At 33.8% G+C, this 23,613-nt stretch overlaps 1 protein-coding gene across 3 annotated transcripts in view; it reads right to left on the reverse strand.

Moving 5' to 3' along the window:
* LOC134851061 (carbonic anhydrase-related protein-like) overlaps positions 1–23,613 on the reverse strand; it is a 90,855-nt gene that overhangs the window by 15,455 nt on the left and 51,787 nt on the right. For 2 of the 3 annotated variants that reach the window (XM_063866960.1, XM_063866959.1), the window contains exons 4-5: positions 9,729–9,913; positions 6,633–6,988 (exon numbers count right to left, since the gene is read on the reverse strand). In XM_063866960.1, coding sequence (XP_063723030.1) covers positions 6,633–6,988; positions 9,729–9,913 — 541 coding nt within the window. The remainder of the gene's footprint in view (positions 1–6,632; positions 6,989–9,728; positions 9,914–23,613) is intronic. The other variant, XM_063866962.1, reaches the window with a different exon arrangement.

Genomic DNA, 23,613 nt, shown 5'->3' on the forward strand with positions numbered 1-23,613 from the left:
CCTGCCCATTGGAAAATAGCAACCACTGGCTCCGCTTCGCTATACTGTGCCAAAAATGGGCACTGACAATCTACTGTAAGAATTCATCGCCTGGTCTAATCTATCGCCCAGTGCGTTTTGTCGCTTCCGACCAAAAGACAATTTCGATCTACCGCCTCTCGATTTAAAGGCCTAGTTGAAAACTGAAATGCAAAGTTGTAAATTTAAAGCCCAGGTAGAAACTAAAAAAGCCAACTTTGAGTACTAACCAAAAAAAAAAATAGATTCTTAGATCCGCTCCTGTCGATCAGTATCTTGCAATTATTCCTGTTTTAGTTGTCGGAAAATTTTTTTAAAGATTCTTAGCTAATAAAGAAAATAATTTTATAGACTTTTTTTCATAATTAAACTTGTTAGCAAAGCAAATAAAACATTGATATAATAAAATATGTAAGTTGTCGAGAAACGAACAGTATAATCAAAAACCCCGTGGTAGCTTTCAGATAATTTAATCTTCCACACAAAAAAAGTTTTATAAGAAATTGCATTAAATTATGCTAGTACAAAATTAAACTAACTAAGCAAATAAAACGAGCTGTAACAGTTGCTTTTTATACTGCAAGTTTTTTTAAAAAAAAATTTGAGCTCCCTTCTCTATAGTAGTAGATTTAGCTCCACTTCAACTGTTTCATAACTGAAAAACCAAAAAATTCCGCATGATTGAACACCTTTTCAGTATGCTTGATCATAAACAAATTTTGTACTAGCCTTCTGTGTTCGTCATCGGAACAATTTAAATAACCCCCGTAACCAGTAATTTAAAACACGGGCTCTCACTCAAGTTCATTGCAACATGGCAAGAAAAACAGTGAAGTTGGTTGAGCTTACATAAAGTTTGTAAAGTAATACCCAAGCAAAACCATTTGCTGGGTCAGGAAATCGAACCCCTTGCTGTTCAAAAGACTGACAGAAAATCTCCGACAAATACCAGTTTCGGAAAGTCTGATCGATTTTTTTTGTCTAATTAACATTTCAACGTGGATAGTTTTGCAGCTTGAAACGCTTAAAACTATAAATATTATAATTCTTTCTCGTGGGTGTTCGTCGTAGCGTTAGTTAAGGTATTCTTTTACACCGGCTGTGACAAATTTAAAAAAAAATTGTAACTAATAAATTTTTTTTTGCAATCTATGGTCTAAACAAAACTAAAATTGGCCATTCATTTAGGGAGAAGACGAGGTAAAAGATGACAAATTGGATTACAAGAACTTATACCGTTCTTTAAATTTCCATTTAGTTTCGAGCTAATTTTGTTGGGTAGATTCAATTGACCAGTTTGTTTTCAGGCCATTGAAAATCAACGTCACTAAAATTTCCTTGCCACAGCACTGGTTTTGTGACAGTTCTTAAACTTTCAACTTTTAAACATTTTAAAAACAACGATACACTTTTTTGTTTGACAGCAATGGGTCTATAGATTTTTCTTAAACTTAGGCTGGCAAAAATCTACAAAGGAGGCTAAAATGAAATATTTAGCCATACATGGGGTAAAGCATTTTTTTATGGCAGGGCGAATAAGTTATAGCAGGGCGAATGGGTTTTTAATGGCAGGGTGAATGGGTAAAGCATTTTTTATAGCTTGAGGGTGAATGCATCAATAGTAAAAAGAAAACACAGAAGCCGAAGTTATAAAGTAGCATAATTTTAAAAGTGAGCTATTAGAAAATTGCCTTGAAAAAAAATTAATATGAGTCAAACTGTTTTTACAGCTACTTTTCTTGTAAATCATCGGTTGTTTATAAACTGCTGATTTGGCCCACCAAAACTAAATGTTAGCAATTTTGACATGTTCATTGTTCCGACCATTTGAAAGCTGGGGAGGAACCTCGTCTTCGGGTGTGTTTTATTTTTTTTCCACGCAAAATTAGGTAACACAAAAAATATTGGATAATTATCAAAAATTTTTTCACAGTGTCGAGAAAAACTGGTTTGAAAATTTTGATTTTTGGTCTGATTTTGAACTAATATGGTGTGAGCGTTTATGCTTACAATAGCTTCTTTAAGCGTACTTTAAGCCGTGAAAACTTCGTTTTACTCAAATAAAGTAGTTTTTGGAGTTTTTAGCGCCATTCGGTAAAAAAATTTTATAGAATCCCAAACTTTCTGCAAAAAATGTTGAAAAATCTCTGAAGTTTTTTATCAATTTTTTTAATTTTTTTTTTTAGTTTTTCTGGCCAATTCTTCCAGAAGCAGTATTCCGAATGGCTTTTTTTATATTATGATTGTCAATTTTGTCCTAATTTTTTTTTGTTCAGATATTTTTATCACACCACGCAGAAAACAACGACACCAACTTGTAAAAAAAGTTTTCTTTTTTTTGTATTTTTCGAAGACTGTGGTCAGAACACTCTGTGCTACTTGCACAATAACCAACTGTCCTTGTTCCAATTTGCCTATGACGATCAACGCATAAAAAGCAAACTCTGCAGGACTGCATTTTTCCCCAATTGAGTTTACGCTAACTTTTTGTTCCGATTTTTTTTTTTTTTAAAAAACGGAATATTTCTGCTCGGGATGTTTTTTTATTCGGTCAATTTTTGGCAATCAAAATAATATTTTTTACTCAAAAATTTTTATACCCAATTCAAAATATGGCCCTTGAAATGAACTTTAAAAGTTATTTTACCTACAATTGTTTTTGCAAAGCTCTGTGAGTTTGAAGTTTGCCAATTTGGCCATCCTGGATTTTGCCAACTTGGCCATGCTCTGGACTAATTTATGTGCGCTTAGAAGACTTTCATAATGCTGAAATTGCAAACGCGAATTGCTTATAAAGGGCGAATAACTCTGCCCAACAAAGTTTTTCCAAATTGACTTGAGGCCAATTGGTCGTTGTAGTTTCGTACAACGCAATTTTTCACACTTGATTTTTGATATTGCTCAAAATTTATAATTTTTCAATCTTTTTTCCAAAAAATATTCCATATAGATTAAGAGGCAATCGGAAAAATCAGGGTTTGCCTTAATTGTACACAGCACAGACTTGTTTGTCCATAAGCTTGTAAACAGTCGCCATTTGATAATCCCATTATTTGATGTTGCTTGTGGTAGAAGTGTTTTCAAAGTTTCAACACCTTCTGCTTCAATTTTCTTACCGATTTAAATTGAAGGAATTTTTCATTTGAAGGAAAATCTTCAATTAAACAATTTGAAAGAAATGGGAACAATAAACGCTTCACTTTATTACGAGCGTAAATTTTTTGTAGTTCCGTCTTTCGGAGAAAGTGACGGAATATTTGTTCTCGGAGTGGTTTTATTTCTCCAGGCAAATTTCGAATTTTAACTAGCCATTTTAGTTTTTGACAAAATTTTGTTCTCCCGAGCTAAATTTTAAAACAAAATTTTACCAGTGATCACTTTTCGTAAAGTTGTGGGGGCTATAAAGATTGCCAATTTGGGATAAAAAACGCGCAATAATATTTGTGCTATTGACGTGTAAGCAGAAGTTTAATTCGTTTAGAAGTTGTTGCAAACTGAACTTAGGTATGCTATTTGATCTTTTTAAAATTTAAGCAAATGATAAAAGATTCATTTTTTGCTTTACTTAGCGTGTGCAGAGATAATTTCCGCATAAAAAATGAAAGAAAAAATAATTTAAAACATTTTTTTGAAAGTTTTATCAATTTTTTGTAAGCAAACGCTTTTCCATAAATTTTAAAGGGCAGTCGGAAAAATCGGGCTAAGAGCATTTTTGTTTGGCTTTTGAACAAATTAAAGAACAAAATGCACTAGCCTCCTAAATTTGTTCACTATGAAACGTCTAAAAAATATTTTTGATGGCGGTATTGTTAAGCCTTTTAAAAAATCAACTGATTCAGGTCCTGATTAGAAATTAACAAAGAAGATATTTCCTGTTTGCCGATTTTAACTAGAACTAAGAAGCAGTTCTGAAACTTGCCCATAACGCTCATTTAGAATTTTCAAAATAACTTAAAGCGTGTTTGATTACCAGTTTTCAACTGACGTGTAAGTGGCATTTTATTTTATTTTAAACTCAATACAGTGCTGATTTAAATTATCCGGACAAAACAAACAAAAAATGAATTTTCAAACGCGTTTTTTTAATTTGGGTTAAACTTAGATAGAAAATGAAGAGAACAAAAGTCACTCACAAAAGTCAATTAAAATGCTGAAATTTTTTTCTCCGATATTCTCAACCAAATTTTTACCCCAAAAACGGGTCATTTTTTCAATCAATCAAGAAAAGCACTAAAACTACACTGTAAGTTGAAGAGAAAGATGAGAAGATGCCACTTTTGGAGCCCAACAAAATTCTACAAGGGTAAAATCTCCAAATTTGAGTAATTTAAATAAAAATTGTTTTTAAGTAAAAATTTTGGGTTTTGTATAGTAAAAATCACATTTCTTGACTATCAAGCAAAAAATTTTTCTCTTAAACAGGTTTTCGGAGATTTAACCCTTTTAAAACTTTGTTGGGTTATGTAAGAGGCTTCTTGTGATATAACTATCCCATCAATTAACAAAGTAGTTTCAGCGTAATTTTTGATTAATTAGAAAAAGCCGAAGTGACCCATTTTTAGGGTAAAATTTTGATTGAGAATTTCGGAGAAAAAATTGCACCATATAGATGCTGATGAAATTCTAGGCAATTTTTGTTCCCTTCACTTTTTGTCTAATTTTAGCCCAATTTGAGAAAAACGTGTTTGAAAAATCAAGTTTTGTTCATTTTGTCCAGATAATTTAAATCAGCACTTTATCATTTGAAAACGATTTGAGGCAAAATCGAAATAGTCATAGATGAATTTTCCTTACGGTAATTTTGTACGTGGATTACCTAAGTGGATGATTTGAAAAAGCAGTGAATAACTTTGCAGAAAAGTTGAAGAGCATGCGGTACATTTGGAGTTGTGCCCTGAATCAGTGGCGGATCTAAGATTTTCTCGAAAGGGCAGATTTTCAAAAATTTCTCGAAAAGCAGACAAAAAAAAACGATTTCGGGCTCCTTTTGGAAAATTTTATTCAATATTTTTTGGCGCGTCCTTCCCTTCAAAATAAGTATTCTTTGGCGCCAAAGACGCCTTTAGAACAATTTTAGGCTTGTTCGGTCTAAAATGGAGGTCATAAAATAATACCAAAGGGAAGGGGGACCCTTTGGTTTGTGAGGGGGTCGATTATCGTGACTTCAATTCCAGACTATCGCGACGCTTTCTTAAAGACCTATTCAGATTTTTGGTCGCAGAATCACATGAACGCGAGTAGCTTGACCGTTTATTTAAACGAAAGCCAATCCGTATCGAGGTCTGCGACGTATGTCCAGACTTTCAAGAGTCGTGTTCTTTAAAGTCTGGACAGACGACTAGTCTGGAAAAGAGTAAATTTGAAACAGAATTAAAATCTGGTCGAATGGTAAATCTAAAAAAAGGAATGTTTTTAATACTTGAAAGGTGAAGAGAATTAAAAAGAGAAGTAAATGTTCCTTCCGTGTAACTTTTCGCGTCTCATTATAATCCTCTGAATACGAAATGAATATATATGTTAAATTCTCGATGTCATCAAATGATCCACTAATCATATTAAAAATTTTCCCCTCTGAGCTAAAGTGCCACCGCAGTTATATATTTGACACTGCACAACAACTATCAGCAAATTTTGAACATTACTATTCCTACGTGTTTCAATTTTGGTAGCAAAGATTATTTTTAAGGGCGTCGGTATGAGTCTGGTAACACCCAAAGCAAATGATATTCACCCAGAAATTGCTTTTAATCAAGTCGAGAAACAGATATGCTCAAATATTTCCTTTCTAGACTGCTTAAAGGAAAAGGCGGATGAATGATGATGAAATCAATTTGTGAGATGTCATAAGAGAACGGAAAAGGCCAAAGCAAATGAAAATCCCGGAAAATCAAATGAATGCTTGTACACATCAAAAAATATGCTCACTGTTTATGATTCAGATGCTTTTTAAAAAGTTCGAACATTATGCCATCATTTAACAATTTCCACCTCGAAATTACAAAAAAAATTGGAACCAAACTGTTATCACTAAAATCTCCTCTCAACAAACAATTCAAAAAGTGTCATTTCAAAAATTTCTGCAATTGAAAATTTTTGTTAAGAGCCCATGAACGTAGTTCAGACTCGTAGGTCGCGATGATTTTGTTTTTCGTTTTCTTTTTCATTAAAAGTCTCAAAATTTGTTCAGGCTCAAATTCACCTTTTCGCGCTTTGACTTTTGATTTCTTTTTCAGTTAAGCTCATTTCTATTGTTAAAAGGAAAGCAAATTTTTTTATCGAACAGCAAAACTGAAAAGGTCAAGAAAAATTTGATCAACTTTTAATTTCGAACGTGGAATTTACAGATGTACAAACAAAATAAAAAATTTACATATTGATCCAGTTTTCTTAAACTGGATCGGTTAACTTTTTTTAAAAAAAAAGGTTCAATAATGAATTGTTCTATAAATTCGAAGAGCTTTAAGGTCATCTATTTTTTTCGAAATTCAAAAGTTGGTATTTTTCAAAACAAAAACAAGTCATTTTTTTTGTTTACCTGCGTTCATTGACTTTTTCCAACTGTCTTTTGGCTATGGTTTCTTTTTAAAAGTCAGCTTTTTGAATAATTTGCTAACCTGTTGAACTACTAGGTCCAATCTCCATTTTGTTGTCCACAGACCGGCTCAAATCTGGCAGTTGCTGGAACACTGTCAACTGGTGATGATGGTACCTGGGGTGTCCAAACAAACCCCCTCCCCCAGTCCCACCTGATGAAGCTGACGCATTCATTTGTGATGTCATCACTTTTTCACTGGTAGTTTTATTGGCACTGGAACTAGTCGTCGTGTTATGATTTGTTGTTGTCGTTGAAGGAGACGAGCAACTTGGCACGTGATCAAAACTGCAGTTGCTCGTGCTTTCGTCGCTGATTGTGGTGGCGTTGCTTCCCCCGCTAGAAGAACCACCCGCTTGATGTTGTTGATTTTGGGCACTATTTGCGGACAAAAGAAAAATAATTCCCTTGTCGCCGAAATTTGGCCGATATAGGATACTTTCTAAATTGGGAATCTGTTGAGCGTGTCAGTATACCTCTCCCTATTTTGTACGTCTTAATGCTCTCAAAATGACACGCAAAAAGACAAAACAAAAAATATCTCGAGCAAATTAGGGCTCAAAATGCATGTCATTGAAAAAATCAAAAGGAAAAAAAGATTTCACACGACTCGTTTTAGTTTTGGACTTAGAAACAAAAAAGACACAAATAGACAGGATTGGCATTTAAAACTATTTCTTTGAGTTAATTGTATATGCAGCTTTTCAAACTTGTTTTCTTTTTCAAAGTTAAAAGAAGTTAAAAATGTTTGGCGCCATTCGCAGTCAAATTTTGTTGCTCTTTTAATGAACTTTCAAAAATTGAATCAGCAAACAAATAGTTAAATTTTAAAAAAGTCAGTTGTTTTTAAGTGAGTTGGAGTTTTTGCCCGTTTGAAACTTGCTGCTTTGTAACGTGTGTTAACAACGAAACAGATAATATAAAATATTCACTTTAATTATTCGGTTTTTCAAGGTAAAATTTGCATTAGGCTCTCATTTGTTGAGCTTATCAGACAAAAGACTATTTAAAAAAAGACCTGATTGTCTGACTGTCTTTTAAGAACTATGAAGCAGTGTTCGCTTTAAGAAAATGATGAATTTTTCAAAAAAAATAGTTTTGAGTTTTTTTAATCATCTCCCACAAACAATATAAAATACAAATAGATTTTGCTCCTAGTAAAGTAGAAATTTTGATAAATAGCCTGTTAAAACCAGTTTCAAGCGGTTTCTATGAGGGATTAAATCTCCGAAATATATCACGCGTTAATTGGCCCAAATTGGCAATATCTGCAATCTTTAAACCCTAATAACTTTATGAAAAATAATCACAGATAAAAAAAATCTTTTTAAATTTGAGCCCAGGAAAACAATGGCTATTGGCTGATATAAAAAAAAATTACGTCAATTATTCTTAGTTAAAAATCGAAGTTTGTCTGAAGAAAAAAACCACCCCGAGCACAAATATTCGGTTACTTTCGTAACGAAAGTCGGAACAAAAACAACTGACAAAAAACTAAAATCCTGTAAATCTAAGAAACATGTTCGGTAGATAATATCAATTTTCAGATAATAACAAAATTAGTTTGATTATAGCCTGTTTTCTTGTTGTTCCGACTTTCCTATTGAAAGTAACGGAATATTTGTGCTCGGGGTGATTTTTTTCTTTTAACAAATTTTGACTCTTTAACTAGCCATTTTTGACGGAACTTTTTTGTAACACTTAAAAAAATTGTTTTCGTGAGCTTATGTGTGAAAAATTATTTTTCGTAAAGTTATGGGTGTTTAAAGATTTACATTTTGGCCAATTCGGGACAATTAACGCGCGATATAATTCGCGCTATTAACGCGTAAGCGGAGATTTACTCCATCTCAGAAATCGTTCCAATTGATTGAAGGAAGCTTATTTGCCATTATTGATTTGTTACCAAGAGCGAAATCCATCAATTTGTACTTTACATGGCGTGTAGGAGGTTGATTTTTTTCGGTTGAAAAAATCGTTTTTTATTTTACATTTGTTTTTTTTTCATATTATTACTGCTCCATAGATCTTAAAAGGCAGTCAGAACATTTGAGGTTTTGCTCTGATTTGAGCCGTTTTGTTTTTTATCATTTGCCAAGGCAAAAGTTTTGAGTTTTTTTTTCAAAATGTGAGAAGGTAGATAAAAAGATATAACAAAGTCTAAAAATTTTAGCAAAAACTGAAGTTTCAATTAATATGCTGAGTTGTTTTCTGATTACTGTTGACTTTTTTGAATGCTACTAAAAGTTGCTTTCCATTATTGGTCGTTTAGAGCAAAGATGCCATAGTGGACTCCTTAAGGGTTGACCCCTCACGAACCAAAATGTCCTCCTTTGGTATTGTTTTACCAAAAGTGTTTACCCTGCGCATTTGGAGCCAATATTTACAATTTTTGGAAGGGAGCGCGCGTCAAAACTTTCCAAAAAGCGCCCAAAAACAAAACATTTTTGACTTGTTCTGTAAAAATTTGCTTGTGGCGCTAAAAACTTTCAAAATAGTGTCTTTATAGTGTTCTGAGAGCGCTCCGGAAATCAATTCGTTCAGCTTAAAAAAAGGTCGACAAAAAATTAGATCCGACGCTAAATTTAACTAACCTTTTTGTTTCGAAACTTCAGCAAAACTTTGTACTCGAAAAAATCTCCATCCTAGTGAGTTACAAAGAGCATTGTTTACTCGAGAAACTTTTTCTACCGCAAAAAAAATTCTTTTCCTGGAATCTTTTTTTGAATTTTGCCAAACTAAGGTTTCCAGCGGATGTGAAAAATAAGATTAGGCCAAATTTCGTCGTACTAAACTCATTTTTTCAAAACAAAACATCAACCCGAAAAGTGAATTGAAAAGCTTACGTTTTAAAATTATGTGAATAAATCTGAAATAATCTGTATATTTCTCTAGAAAATGAATATAGAAAAAAGGGGTATAAAATATGATTAAAATTGTTGCAAATTAATTTTATTGTTTCTAAAATCAACTAGAAAACGAAACCAAAGAAATGCCAAAAATGGATCTCAATCAATTTAGAATCAATTGGTATTGATTGTATGAGCTTGGTTTCTAGAAATTTTATGAAATTAGTCTTGAAGTAACAAAGTGTTTTATTTGCACTATCGAATCTGACCTGTTTTGGTTAAGTAGATTGGATTGTTGATGTTGATTAAGGCCACTGCTTTTTGGCGTGCTGCTTCCGGCGACCGAGTAGAACTGGCGTCGGCTTTGGTGGTTGAAGGCTTGCCGACGTCGCTTTGCGTTTCCAGAGGTCAAATAAGTTGACAGCTCCGAACTGTCTTCGGCTAACAGGTCGAACTGAAAATATATAATACGTTTAGTATTGCAATAATCAGAAAACATATTCTATATCAGGGGCGGATTTAGGAGGGCGGGGGCGGGGTGGAAGCCCCCTTCCCTCAGGGAATCGACCCACTGCCAGCCCAAAGGGTCCCCCTTTGGTACTTTTTAAGAATTCTATTTTTGGCCGACCAACCCTAAAATTTTTCTAAAGGTAGTGCTTTTTAAGAATTCTATTTTTGGCCGATCAACACTTAAAATTTTTCTTAAGGCGTTTTCCTAAAAATGTTTGAACAAGAAATCTATTTTTGAAAGGGAGCGCCCGCCAAAAAAAAAACATTTTTTTGTCAAAATTTTCCAGAAAGTGCCCAAAAACGGCTTTTTTACCTGTTTTTTCTTATTTTCCTTTTCCTGCGGCGCAGAAAATTTGGACAAAAAGCGTCTTTTTACTGCTTGGCACAGCTCGGAAAATCAATTTGGTCGACCAAAAAAATCCGCTCCACAGCCCCCCCCCCCCTCGAGAAAATCATAGATCCGCCCATGTTCTATATCGAATAAAAAAGACAATAACCAAGAAAAGTAGAAAAAATTAAAACAAAAAACTTAAGACAAATTTAAAGCTCATTTCTTAATTTTTAAAAGGTCAAAATAAGGGGCCGATAGATCAAAATTGTATTTTTATGAGTTAAAACTTGATAAAATGTTCCTTTGTTACAGCTAATTCTACTTAGTTACAGATAAAATGTGTTTAAAAAGTGAATTAATCTCAAAGTTAAAACATTAAAAAGTGAGAGAGCATTCTCTCCGCCGGAGAGAATGAACATAACAAGGTCAAATCTAAACTAACCAGTTAAAGTAATTTAAGATTAATTAAATGAAATAAGAAAGAATGGTATGATTCGCAACATTCCCCTTTGTGGGAAAAAAAATTAAACTACTATATGCTACAATACGTAACAGGATAACTGACCCTTTTTCTCCCCCTAAAGGAGTTCACCGAGGAATTGAAAAATTAAGTACTGCCCAATACAACAGTAAAATTTTAGTGCTCCGAAGGAGTGACTGATTAGAAAGTGCAATAGCACAATTCATGATTCGGTCGGATTATAATCAATGACTACAAAATTAGATAGATTCTAACTGCACTGTAATGAAGTACTAATAAAAAGTATTAAAGTCTAAATGCGAGTTTTTGTTTTAGTTTAACTGCCCCCATCCATAAATTTCTCTAACTCCGCGTTGAAAATTTCACTATCCAAATCTATATAGTTGTCAAAACTATTCACAGCGTCTCTCAGGGATTCATCAGTGGAGATAAGAGAGATTTGTTCTGAGGATCAGGAGATCACTGAGCCGGATGTACATTCTTCCGATTGGATGTCAAAAATCGGAGTTTGGATATCCGAGGGATTCTTTGTATTGATTTGTGTGAAGGAGCCCGAACTGTCGTTTTCGTCCAGAGGTATTGGGTTTTTCGCGGAGCCTGGTTGGTTTTCGTTCTCATCTATAATATCTATGTACAACCTTTTACCATAGAATTGGGGAGGTTTAACATTTCGACTCGAACGTCTTAATTTAAAATCATTACCGGTGATAATGGTCTCCTTTGGATGCCTTTCCTCAGAAATCGCGTTTTCATCAGAGGAGTCTTCTATTTCGAAAATTGGAAATTCGACAGGATTTTCTCCCTCCGATTCCTTCGTTGTATCCAACGGAGCGTTCGGGCCCTCCGATGTCGCTGTAGTAGAAGGTTTGCTAGGTGAGTGTGAAGTAGTTTGGGCTGCTGGTTTTATACTGATTGGACATTCCGCTGAGTCCATCGATTGAGGTTGTTCGTCTAAAATCTCAGATTTTATAGTAGTTTGATATGTTTGAGGATCTAATGATGAGGTAGGTTCTTCGTCGAAGATTTAGACTTTGGAATGGCGATGTCCGATTTTCTAATGATTTTTCCGTCGGATAGTTCAATCATAGATTTTGTTGAGTTTATTATTTTCTGACCCAGTTGTTTATAGAAAGGATTTCCGTTTATACTTACATTGGTCTTTCGAAGTAAAATTACCTTTAAACGGGCTGTTTAGAGACACTCGGGAAGATGAAGATTTTGAAGCTGTAGGGTGGTCTGAATCGTAACCTTTCTCATGTGGTGACTGGTTCTTCTTTGGTAGTAGACAGTCTTTGTACCCGTCTTCTATCCGATGGTCAGCGTTCCAGTCGAGGGCCCTTTCTTTGCTTAAGATCGACTTCCCTTTGACTAAAAATCCACCGGTTACTTTACTAGATGCCAATTGTTTCCAGATCGTGTTCGGTTTTCTATTAAAATGTATTTCGAACGGTGAACATTTTATTTTTGATTGAAAGGAAGATCGTAAGTTCCAAATGATTTTGTAGATAGCGAATTGTAATGTAGGTTTTTGTTGTTCTAGTGACATTGCTAATAATTTAATTTTTACAGTATGAACAAGTTTTTCTACAAGGCCGTTAGAACGATGGTCCCCAACTGTACAAAATTTTAATTGACATTAAAAGAATTACAAAACACTTTAAAATCCTGACTAGTAAAACAGAATGCGAGTTAGGAATCTCATGGAGGTGAAAATAATCTTGAAGGAATTCGATTACCGTGTTTGATGACGTTGAGGATGTAATTTTAGCTGATGGAAATTTTGAGAAACGGTCTATACATAATAAAATGTTTTATTCTTTCCCCAGGTATTATCTAATGGGCCAACGAAATTGAGGTTAAGTTCCTCGTTAGGTTCAGATAAAGCGGGAAGTTCGCTAGTTTGTGTGGTAGGTATAATGCCTTTTATTTTCTTACCAATTTGAGTGCATTGAGTACAGTTAATCCCATGGAAGTAGATCTGCCGGTTTATGTGAGGCCACCAAATATGTTGTGCTAAGTATTTCATACCGAATTGGCCAGGGTGGGATTCGTGTAAAGTTTTTGAAACCGCGTTTTGAAGTGTAAAAGGAATAACCAATTTTCCATCCATATATAATAATCCGTCGGTTTTGTGAAAGTCTTTCGAAAATTGGTACAGGTAACGGGAATTTGCATTGATGCTTTTTACTTTGTTCTGGAGAGCTTTCACGATTGGGCTTAGAATTTTGTCGTCTTCTGTTAGTAATGCGACGAACTTTTCGTTAAATAACGTATTTAGATCCAAAGGTCTTTCGGGTAACTTGAGATTTTCTCGATATTTTGTTACTAATTTTTTGTGTTCAGAAGAAATTCGGAAATCGATTGAGACCTGTATCCGGAGGTAGAAGGATTAACTTAAATTTGGTTATTAAACATATTTACCCTATTTATAAGTTTAAAATCCGAAGGATTACTAATTAAACTACTATTTAGAATTAAGAAAGCTGAATTTAGAAAATAAAAGCTGAATTTGATAAAAAGATTTTAGTAGGATCAGTATTTGAAAAGTCCGAGGGAATGCATTTGGAGTTATAGAGTTCTGTTCTATATTGCTTTTGATTGCAAATTAGAATGGAAGAATTAATGAAATTCAACGCTGTAATTATTAAGTGGTTGGCGTAATCTCGTGTAATTGGAGTTTTCCGATATTGAGCTAATTGAATTACCTAATGAATTGTCGTTATCCAACGGATTGAGTGCGTTATATATTTTTTTGGTAGTTGCAACTACGAATTCTTCATCGTAATGTGATGGGGGTATTGTCTTTCCCGAAGGAGATCTTGAAATTAGGTCATTAAAACCCATGTCTTTTCCTGCTAAATGCTTTATAGTAAATGGTAAAAGACGATATACCCATCTTGTCAATCGACTATGATACGTTTTGTTTCCGTGATTAGGTGACAAAGCGGAAAAGAGAGCTTTGTGGTCGGTAATAATTTCAAATTCTGAGCCGTAGAGATAATTTTTGTAATGTTCCACCGCCTATACTACTCCTAATAACTCTAATTCGTTTGTTGAATATTTGGATTCGTGGGGATTTAAAAATCTTGAAGCAAACGATACTGTTTTCCAGTCGTTCCCGTAGATTTGTTCGAGGGATGCACCTAACCCGTTATGTGAAGCGTCGATTTTTACTCTCGTGGATCTTTTAACGTCGAAGTGAGTGTTTTCTGTAAGATTGATTGTTTCTAGTTTTATCTTATCGAACGCTTTTGTATGAACTCCATTCCAAAGGAAAATTGACTTCTTGTTTAAAAGAGGTCTTAACGGGCTTCCGAGGGATGCTAGATTGGGTAAGAATTTGACGTACTGATTAGTTGATCCGAAGAATGAACTTAATTCCTTTAGATTTTTTGGAATTGGGATGTCTTTAATCGCTTTGGTTGTATCGATTAGTGGAGCGATTCCAGATTTCGATATTTTAAAACCGAGCCATTCAATCTCTTTTTGGAAAAATTTGCATTTCGACCATTTAACTGCGAAATTGTAACTGTCTAACGTTGATAAAATTTTATAAACAATTTTCTTGTGGTCAATAAAACTTCCTTTGGAAGCGACTAAAATGTCGTCTAGGTAACAATTGGTAAAAGGAATATATCCCAGTGTTGAGTCCATGACTCTAAGAAATTCATTGGGCATATCGCCGAATCCATAACAACCAGTTAAAAATTGATATCGGCCCGTTATATCTCCGCCTACCAGGCTAAAATTGCATTGACTGCTAGTAAAATTGTCTAACGAAAGTTGGCTATATGCATTCTTTAGATCTAGATTGGTGAACCACACTTCTCCGGCGGAATTGTTAGAAATTTGAGCCGCTACATTATCCACTAATTCATGTATGTTGGGCATCTGGTATTTGTTCTTGTAAATTTGTTTGTTGATAAATTTTGAATCTAGGGCTAACTTTATCGATTTGTCCTTTTTACAAGTGATAACTATCGGACTAATAAATCTGTCCTCGTCACAATTTTCTAATTTTTTGATATGTCTTTCGGATTTGAGTCTGATCAATTCTGTTTTTACTGAATCCAGTAAATGTAATGGGACTTGCCTGCCCTTTAGTTGAATTGGCTTTAGTGGTTCGTGAAAAAGTGTTATTTTTGTTTGATTTTTATTTTTCCAAGCCGAAGGAATAGTTGTTTGAAAGTCTTGGAAATCATATCTATTTCATTCTCTTTGTCAAGTGTTGTGATTGAATTCATAAACTTACAAGTTTTCTTGTTGATTTGTAGCGGGTAATGTTTCTGTGAAACTTCGATTCCCACTTTTGGAAAATTGTCGTTTCCCAAGATGTTTATTTCATGTCCTTTTGTTAGGAAGAAGTGTGGTTCTTTATGAGACAATCCGTTTGAGAAAATGGGAACGATTACTTTTCCAGTGATATTTATTGCATTGTTCGTAAATCCGCAGTAAAATTCTTTAGTCGCTTGGTCCACTGGATATATCTTCACATAAGGGTCTCGTAACTTCAACTCGTGTAGGGCGTTTTGTTTAAGGAAACTCACAGGGCTAGCTGAATCCACCTGTATATTGAAAATTACTTGGTTTTCGTTTCCTAGGCCGATGTTTAATAGTTTCTTCAATTCCTTTCCTTGATCGTCGTGGATAGTTGTTACGTTTAATACATAGTAATCATTGTTATCGCTCTTTCCGGACTCCGACCATGCGTTGATTACTCCACAGCATTCTATATTAGCGCGGTCGTTATTTACATCCGATTGTTCCGAAGGATATTTACAATCTGTATTATTTACAATTTGACTATCCACAATATTAACATTTTTACGGCGTGATTTACAGAGTCTAGTAAAATGTGCTCGATATTTACAAGTCGTACAGGTCGTATCTTTTGCGGGGCAAACTGCCAGATGTCCTTTGGTGAAATTTCCGCTGCATTTCATACACGTGTTGTTCCTTTCGATATTTTGCGTAGGTTCTCTTTTTACATTAAAATGATTAAAAGATTTATTGGAAGGGTATCCGTTGGATTTAAAAGTACTCGTCATTTTAATGTGGTTGTTATTCCTTTTTCATCGATCAAGGCCACCTTTAAAGCTTCTAGTGGGGGTAGAGTTTCCGTAGGAAGTTTCCGTTGGATGTCCGAGTTCTTCATATTATTGATAAATATATCTCGAATCCACTTGTCTTCTCCTGTGGGAATATCACATCTTTTTGCCATTTCTGCGAGTGCTCCCCAGAATTGTTCTAGCGATTCTCTGTCTCTCTGTTTTCTATTCAACAGCTTGTGTCTTTCGAAGGTTATGTTTGTCTTTCTCACAAAGGCTATAGACAAATTTTCCCAGAATTCTTTGAAAGAAATTTGCAGAACTTTAATTCTCATGAACTTTTGGCTGAATTTTTTCTTTCCTTCGTTTCCGAGGGCCAAATAAAGTATGGACCTGAGTTTTTTGCCCGCCTCTTCTAGTCTCATGCCGTTGAATTTCTTAGTTTCTGACTTTATTGAGGCCATTTCTTCATCGTCGTACCTCTTTTGCTCACGGATGTTCCTCTCAAAGCGAGATGTTTTTTGAGAATCAGATTCGCTTTCCGGTGGATTTTCTAGTGTTGGAGGGAGTGGGTGATATCGTTCCGTTGGATTGAAAAATTTTTCGATATCGATGTTTTCCTTTGCGGTTATTGCTAGTTGAAATAAGTCGCTCCACTCTTCTCAAGGAATTGGTGGGTCCACCGTGTGGTTTTGCTAGAATGAAGGTATACTTCTCACGTTTGATTCGTTACTGTTTGACTGCGCCATGATAAAATGTTCCTTTGTAACAGCTAATTTTACTTAGTTACAGATAAAATGTGTTTAAAAAGTGAATTAATCTCAAAGTTAAAACATTAAAAAGTGAGAGAGCATTCTCTCCGCCGGAGAGAATGAACATAACAAGGTCAAATCTAAACTAACTAGTTAAAGTAATTTAAGATTAATTAAATGAAATAAGAAAGAATGGTATGATTCGCAATGAGCGTGCTTCACATATTTATCAAATAATATTTAGTCTTGCTGAGCTAGCAGTGGCGCCTTCCTATGCAACGACTTCCCTCCTCAGGGATTCGACCCACACATCACCCAAAGGGACCCAATTTGCGACAGCTTTACTATTTCCATTTTCGGCCTCCCACCCTAAGATTTTTCTTTAGGCGCGTCAACTTAGAGAAGAGGAGATTTGGCAAAACCTTCCAAAAATGTGGCGCATAGTTTTTTAAGTGATTTCTGGGATCTTGGATATCGCAGCTTTGTCGACTAAATTGTTTTTGATAACATTTAAAAAATCCTACATCCGCCGCTGAACAACTTTCAGAAGGCTCAGGATAAATTTGCTCAAACCAGGTCACTAAATGACTAGAACGAACCACGAACCAGGGGTGAGTTTGTTTTGGAACGTTTTTTTGAAGGTTTGACAAAAAAAGTGTGCTTGCGTGGCGGTCACTCCCCTAAACGTTACCACAGACTAGGTAAATTTCGAAAAAGACTAAAGAAACAGATACTAATTAATTAAAAGCCAAAAGCTTTCATTTTTTTATTGTTCGTAACTGTGTGTGCTATCAAAACATTCTGAGCAATTAGCTCAGCAATCAACTACTTATTTTTCAAAATGCGATCTTTTTTGTAAAGATATTTTTTTTTGTGAAACAGGTTTGTAAATATACCAAAAACTTACTCAGTTCATTTAGTTTTAATTAATAAGTTCGAAATTTGCGGATACTGGACAAGAAAAAATCTCATAAGGTTGAATGGTAACTTTTACCTGATGAAGTTATTTTCTTTCCAATATCCATTTTGAGCTGTTTGACTAAACAAAGAAAAAACGAGTAAAATCAAGCGCCGGGATTGGCAAACAAGATAAAAGGCTACAATTTTCCGATAAATTTAAAATCAGTATCGCCTAACCAATCATTTAAATTCTGTATCTTCTAGAGTTTTTGATGACTTGGATCTGTTTTTTAACCATTTCAATTTAATTATCATAGTTTGGAAAGAAATGGATGAACTACTCTTGTGTTGCTAACTTGTCGGAAATTCAATCGAAGCTGGAAAATTTCGAAGAACCGATGTCATTTCCGTCAAGAATGCAATAAGTGTGAAAGAAGAAAATAAAATTTGATTTTGTGCTTTGGGTTATTCTAGTGGAGTAGTGATCAACGGAATAGGTGGAACTTAAAAATAATAATCATAATAATAATCATAATCATCATAAAAAAATCATAATAATAATAATCATCATAATAATCATAATCATAATCATAATCATAATAAGATTGAATTAAACCTATAAGGCGTGAATTAGTTGCTCTTAGTGATTGATAACAAAGCTAGTAACATAATTTTGAAAACCATGACTCTGGATAAATCGAGTATTTAAATCTTGGTAGTTTGTCAAACAATAACAAGTTTAAAATCTTTCTTAAGATTACAGGTTCTTGAAAAAGATCATAGCCAGGCAAATTGTTCGATCTCGCGAGGGTGTTTCACACTTCTGCGACACGGTAAACGAAATTTTCACAAGTTTGCTCCGTGTTATCATTAGCGTTCTCAAAACGTTTTGTTTCCCGTTCGATTTGAATCAGGGCTCTTGTCGATTGTCCAATAATCAAAAAAATTTATCGGCAACTCATTATAAAAAATTATATTCAGCAAAATTAAATCATTTCTAAATAATGTCAGAGAAATTGGCAACAGTTTGCTTTTTTCAAGTTAAAACATAATCATCATCATTCAATTCACGTTTTTTGATATACTACTTTAAGCATCGTCGTTGAAAATTTAAAATTCGCTTACATTGGTTTTTAGTCGCAAACCAAACTGGAGATGCTTAAAAAATTATTGATATTATACAATTTTTAAAAAACGGAACCCGAACAGAGCTACTCAGTGAATTTGGTAAAGATCTTCTGATGTAATTAAATTGCATGTTTGCCTTTTTAAACCTTTCGGTGATGTGGTATGTCCAGGACCTTTGGAAATGCACCAAACACCAAGGTCTTTCACCGTGTCTTTTAAAACTGTTTGTTATCCTCCAATAGATAAAAGATCGCTTAAAGGGTGTCGCTTGTTTAAATTTTGAAATCTGTTTCGTTCAAATTTGTCAAAATTGAAATCAGCTCTGTTTTCTACTGCCCTGGTGATTACATAGTTTAAAGCTGTTTAAATCGAAGAAAGGTCAAACCAATTTCTAATAATTTTCGTATTGTCAGCATATAAAAAGGAAAGGTTGTCAATAATTTCTGGCATATCGTTTGTATAAAAAGAAAACAAGAACACAGCAGAAATTGATCCCTGTGGACCACCACTTTTTATATTGCAAGAATGAGACAAATTATCACGAAGAAAAACTATTTGTTTTCTGTTTGCGAGATAAGATGCAAAAATTGAAGAAATTCATGGTCGAAGCTTATTTTGACAAATTGTTATGAATGATGTTAAAGCTAAAACAGTCGAAAGCTTTTGCAACATCTGAAAAGAGCAAGAGATGTAATTCTTCTTTTTTTTAAATTCTTGCTTACAGCATCACAGTACAATATAAGGTTTGTCACGTCGAATGATTATTTCAAAATCCATGTTGGTTTTTACACAAATTTTTTGAATTACCCCTTTTATCTTTTCATATAAAATTCTTTCAAATATTAGGGCGAGTGCAGGAAGTATTGAAATGGGCCTAAAATGTTCATACGAAAAGCTTTTTTGTGTAAAATTTTAACGTGTGCTTTTTCCAGATATTTCAAAATTTTGGATTATTGATTATGCAATCAAACAGTTCCACAATATCATTGAAACAGAACTTTAAAACAAAAATTAAAATTTTAGGAGATATACCATCAACTGAATTTGTTCCTGATTTGCATTTACTGAGCTCGTTAAAAATTTCGCATGGCTAAATGAAAAAATCTGATAAATATTTTGCTGGAAAAACACTTTCGCTTGAAAAATTCAATGGTTCGTTGTCTATTTTGTACACAGATAAAAAACTCGGTAAAAGCCTCACAGATTGCAAAAACAGAGCATAAACTAGTATTTTTGCATGACTTTTTCCTGGCTTTTTTTTGTCCTTTCCTTTTATTGATCTGAGAAATTTGTAGATAATTTTTATACCGAAGTCTTTCATTGACTCAAAGTAAACGGTTTTGTCTAGTTCTAAAGAATCATTCAATTTTTGCTTGCAGCGTTCAACTTTCTCGTCAGAATAATGATGTTTCAATGCCATCTGAAAACAATTTTTGGCATTTATTGAGCGTGATGACATTCAATGGGGTGCTTTAGAGCAACGAATTGTCTTTTTGGAAAATATTTGTTAACGGCTTGATAATACAATTCATAAAACATTTCAGGCATTCTGTTTGCATCATTCCAGCAATGAAGTCTGTTGTTTAAGAAAAACAAACGCAATTATTCGGAGTCTGCTTTACGGATACAGTAACGAATCAGATTTATTTGTTCCGTTTCATTTCCAAAGGCTGTTTGACAGGAAAGTGCAGGATAATCCGTGAAGTTTTGGTTTATTTCGAAGTTTTTACATAAAAAATGATCTTCGGTTAATAATACGTCTCGCTGTAAAAAAAATCATTATCTTTCAGCATACCAAGATTGAAATTAGCAATTGATTTCAAAAAACTGGATTCACGTTGGTCATATTTTGATCAAGTATTCCAATGAAATAGATTCAAGTTCAGATCGCCAGATAAGATCCCGTACATTGTGTTTAAGTTAGATTCTACCATATGAACGTTGATTTGTTAGTTCACTTCACTCAAAAAATTTTCAATTGTGATTCAGTTCAGAGATTAAGGACTGTCATGCCGTGGATTATAAATGGCTCTTACACAGAGCATTAGGTTATTCAGCTTCAGAAACCATTATTTTTCCAAAGTCAAAAATAACTGGCTGATTGTCGATGAGATTTAATTTAAATGAAGTTCTAACCTCAACTAGGATTCCTCCATGAGGTCCAGTTATCCTCTCAGAGCGGTGAATTACTTCATATACATTTGTGCAGAAGACTGCAGTTTTTTCAACATTTTCATCAAACCATGTTTCACTTAGGGCAACAATATCAGATTGATGGATTTGCAGTAAATTGTTCAGCATGATTTTTTTCGTTCAAATGTTGAAATTGATCTGCAAAAACTTCTCACAAAATTTTTAATTCAATCCTATAACTGCCGTTATTTTGACCTTGCAACAGAGCAAATGTTAAAATGTATTATATCATTTAGTAGTCAAGAGGAAGAGTTAATGTTACCAAGAATTCGATCACACTCAGATTGATTTTTGACTTTTCTTTTTGCATCAAAGAACTCAAATTGTATCTATATTTTAGAATTTTCTTTTCGTACTGATAGTCCGCATAATCCATAAATTCCTTGATATACATATTTGAATTCTCTAGCTTTCTCAATGACAAAAATAAGTTTATGATACCAAGGACATGGAACGTAAAAAACAAGAGTTCTTGGTTTGTCTGGTTGTTCTTTACCAAGTCTAAAACAGTCGCTCACAGTTTTTTCTTTAGGTTCCATCCTATCTCTGAATTTTGCAGCGTACTATTACTGTCCTTCTCTATTTGTACAACTTTATCGTCCTGTATATTTTCCGCTTATCCATATATCATTAGTTTCTTTCCAATAAGACTAGAGTCTGTTTTAGCTTGGCTTGGGAATGGGAGCATTATTAATTCTTGTAGACAAATTGCTCTGTTTTGTTATATTTGTTCCCAAAACGCTAAAATCTCTCTCACTGCCTCACAAAATTGTTACTCGCTCTAATGGATTTGAGCGATACGTTGTACGTTCTTGATCATTTAAAAATGACAGAACATTTTCAATTTTGAGCTAAAAATTGGAGAAAAGAAATAGTTTATAAAGTTAATGAAGCAAATTTTTATGCATTTTTCAAGAGGCAGTATCAAATTAAATGGACACTTTGGGCTTTAAGTTTCTGCTAAGATGGGAGAAGTTTTCAGCTATTTTGAATCTATTAAAACAACAAGTAGATTTTTCTGCCCTGTTCAAAGGAGAGAAGTGAAGTAATTTCTCTTCTGAATTTTTTCAAAGAACAAAAATTTTTTTGCATAATGGAACAAGATGTTTTCATTTTTCCTTATCTTTCAAAGAGAAAATTGTCATCAGTTCTTTGGTTACACTGTCTCCTTTATGGAACGTTATGCTTCCTTATGATGAACTTTTGACAAGATCAGCAACTAAAGTCACTGAACACGTTTCGATACAAGCTAGATGAATCTACTAGAAAAGAGATAGACAAAATTGCAAATTCTTGTTTTGATTACCTAAAATAGCCAGTTTATCAAAACTATTTTCAGAAATGTTCTGGCCGTAAAAATGTCCTCGCAAATAACCCTACAAAATTAAACTATAGGGCTTAAATTGGGTTTTCTGGGAAACCAATGAGCTTGACGTACTCAATCATGCCAATTTCATCAGACTTTGAGAATTTTGACCACAAAACATAAGCAAAACATATATATCCATTCGGCCAATTTTGGTTGTTAAGTAGTACCAAAGAAAAAAAGACTCCGGTACCAAGCCTCCTATCTAACTCACCTTTGAATTTATGGCCTATGGTGTTTTTTTTTGCCTGATTTCGGTAATTCAAGGAAAATATTAAGAAGAGCCATTGTAGATATCATATATCAGTCCCAATGGTTGTGGTTTGGACTCCTGTTACCTGTTTTCAAAAAGGAACAGTTTTTTCCGTTTTGTTGTAAAATCAATTTTTTTAAAATGTCTCAATAAGCTCAAATTATGCGGATAGCGGATATTAGACAAGAGGTAATCTCAAAAAGTTAAACGTTAACTTCTGCCAGATGAAATTAATTCCTGTTCGATATCGGCGTATTTTCAACTGATTGACTATTTAAAAAAACGGGCAAAAATTGCTGGAATTGACAAATGAACGATAGAAGATTATGAATATCCGGCAAAAAAAATAGAGTAGAATAAAATAGAATTTAATAGAATTTGGAAGAATGTCTCAAAATTTTTAGATCTAATTTTCTACACGTCCGGCTATCTTGCCAAAAAATTAAATGGTCGACGAAATTATTTGGTACCAAATCCATTTCCAGCAATTCGTGTGAAACCTTATAACTTTTTTCTGTGAATTTAGTTTTAAAAAAGATGATAGCAAGATTTTTTTAAATATCATACAAAATTTTAGCTTGATCATGTCAAAAAAACTTAACAAAAAAAAACTGAAAAATTTTTTTGGACAAAAGATCATGATATTACAAGCTTTTTTGAAAGATTGTCCGTCATTGCCACAAATGCTTTCTCGCTGATATTTTCTCGCTGAAATTTTTTTAATATGGATTCGAATGTAAAAAGTTCTTTGCAGGGGCTTTAAGTTATCATTTTCTTCTGCATGGGCCCTAATTTGGCCAAATAAAAGATAAAATGCGCGAATTTTTTTTAGGATGTTTTTGGAAATGTTTGGTTATATTAGTTTAAAAAGCAAAGCTTGTTCGAGTTTTTGTTAATTTGTCAGATATTCTGACTTTATTAACACAATAAGAAGTTTTTTCTGATTGGTTGATTTTTTCTCCACTGTTTATCCTTGACTACTGTTGCACTGCCTCTTTATTGGTAGTCAAGTTTAATCAAAATGGATCTTTGACGAGCTATGCCAAGTAGGTTTGCGAAATTAAAATAAAAATAAATTATACTGAGTTAATCCTCATTTCAAGATCGCAAAAACAGGACAAAAAACATTCAGTTGCTGTTCAAATGATACAGAATGATTCAATCACAGCCTCAGACTTCAAGTTAAATTTGT

Source organism: Symsagittifera roscoffensis, chromosome 7 (assembly GCF_963678635.1).
Source record: "Symsagittifera roscoffensis chromosome 7, txSymRosc1.1, whole genome shotgun sequence".
Taxonomy (NCBI): domain Eukaryota; kingdom Metazoa; phylum Xenacoelomorpha; order Acoela; family Convolutidae; genus Symsagittifera; species Symsagittifera roscoffensis.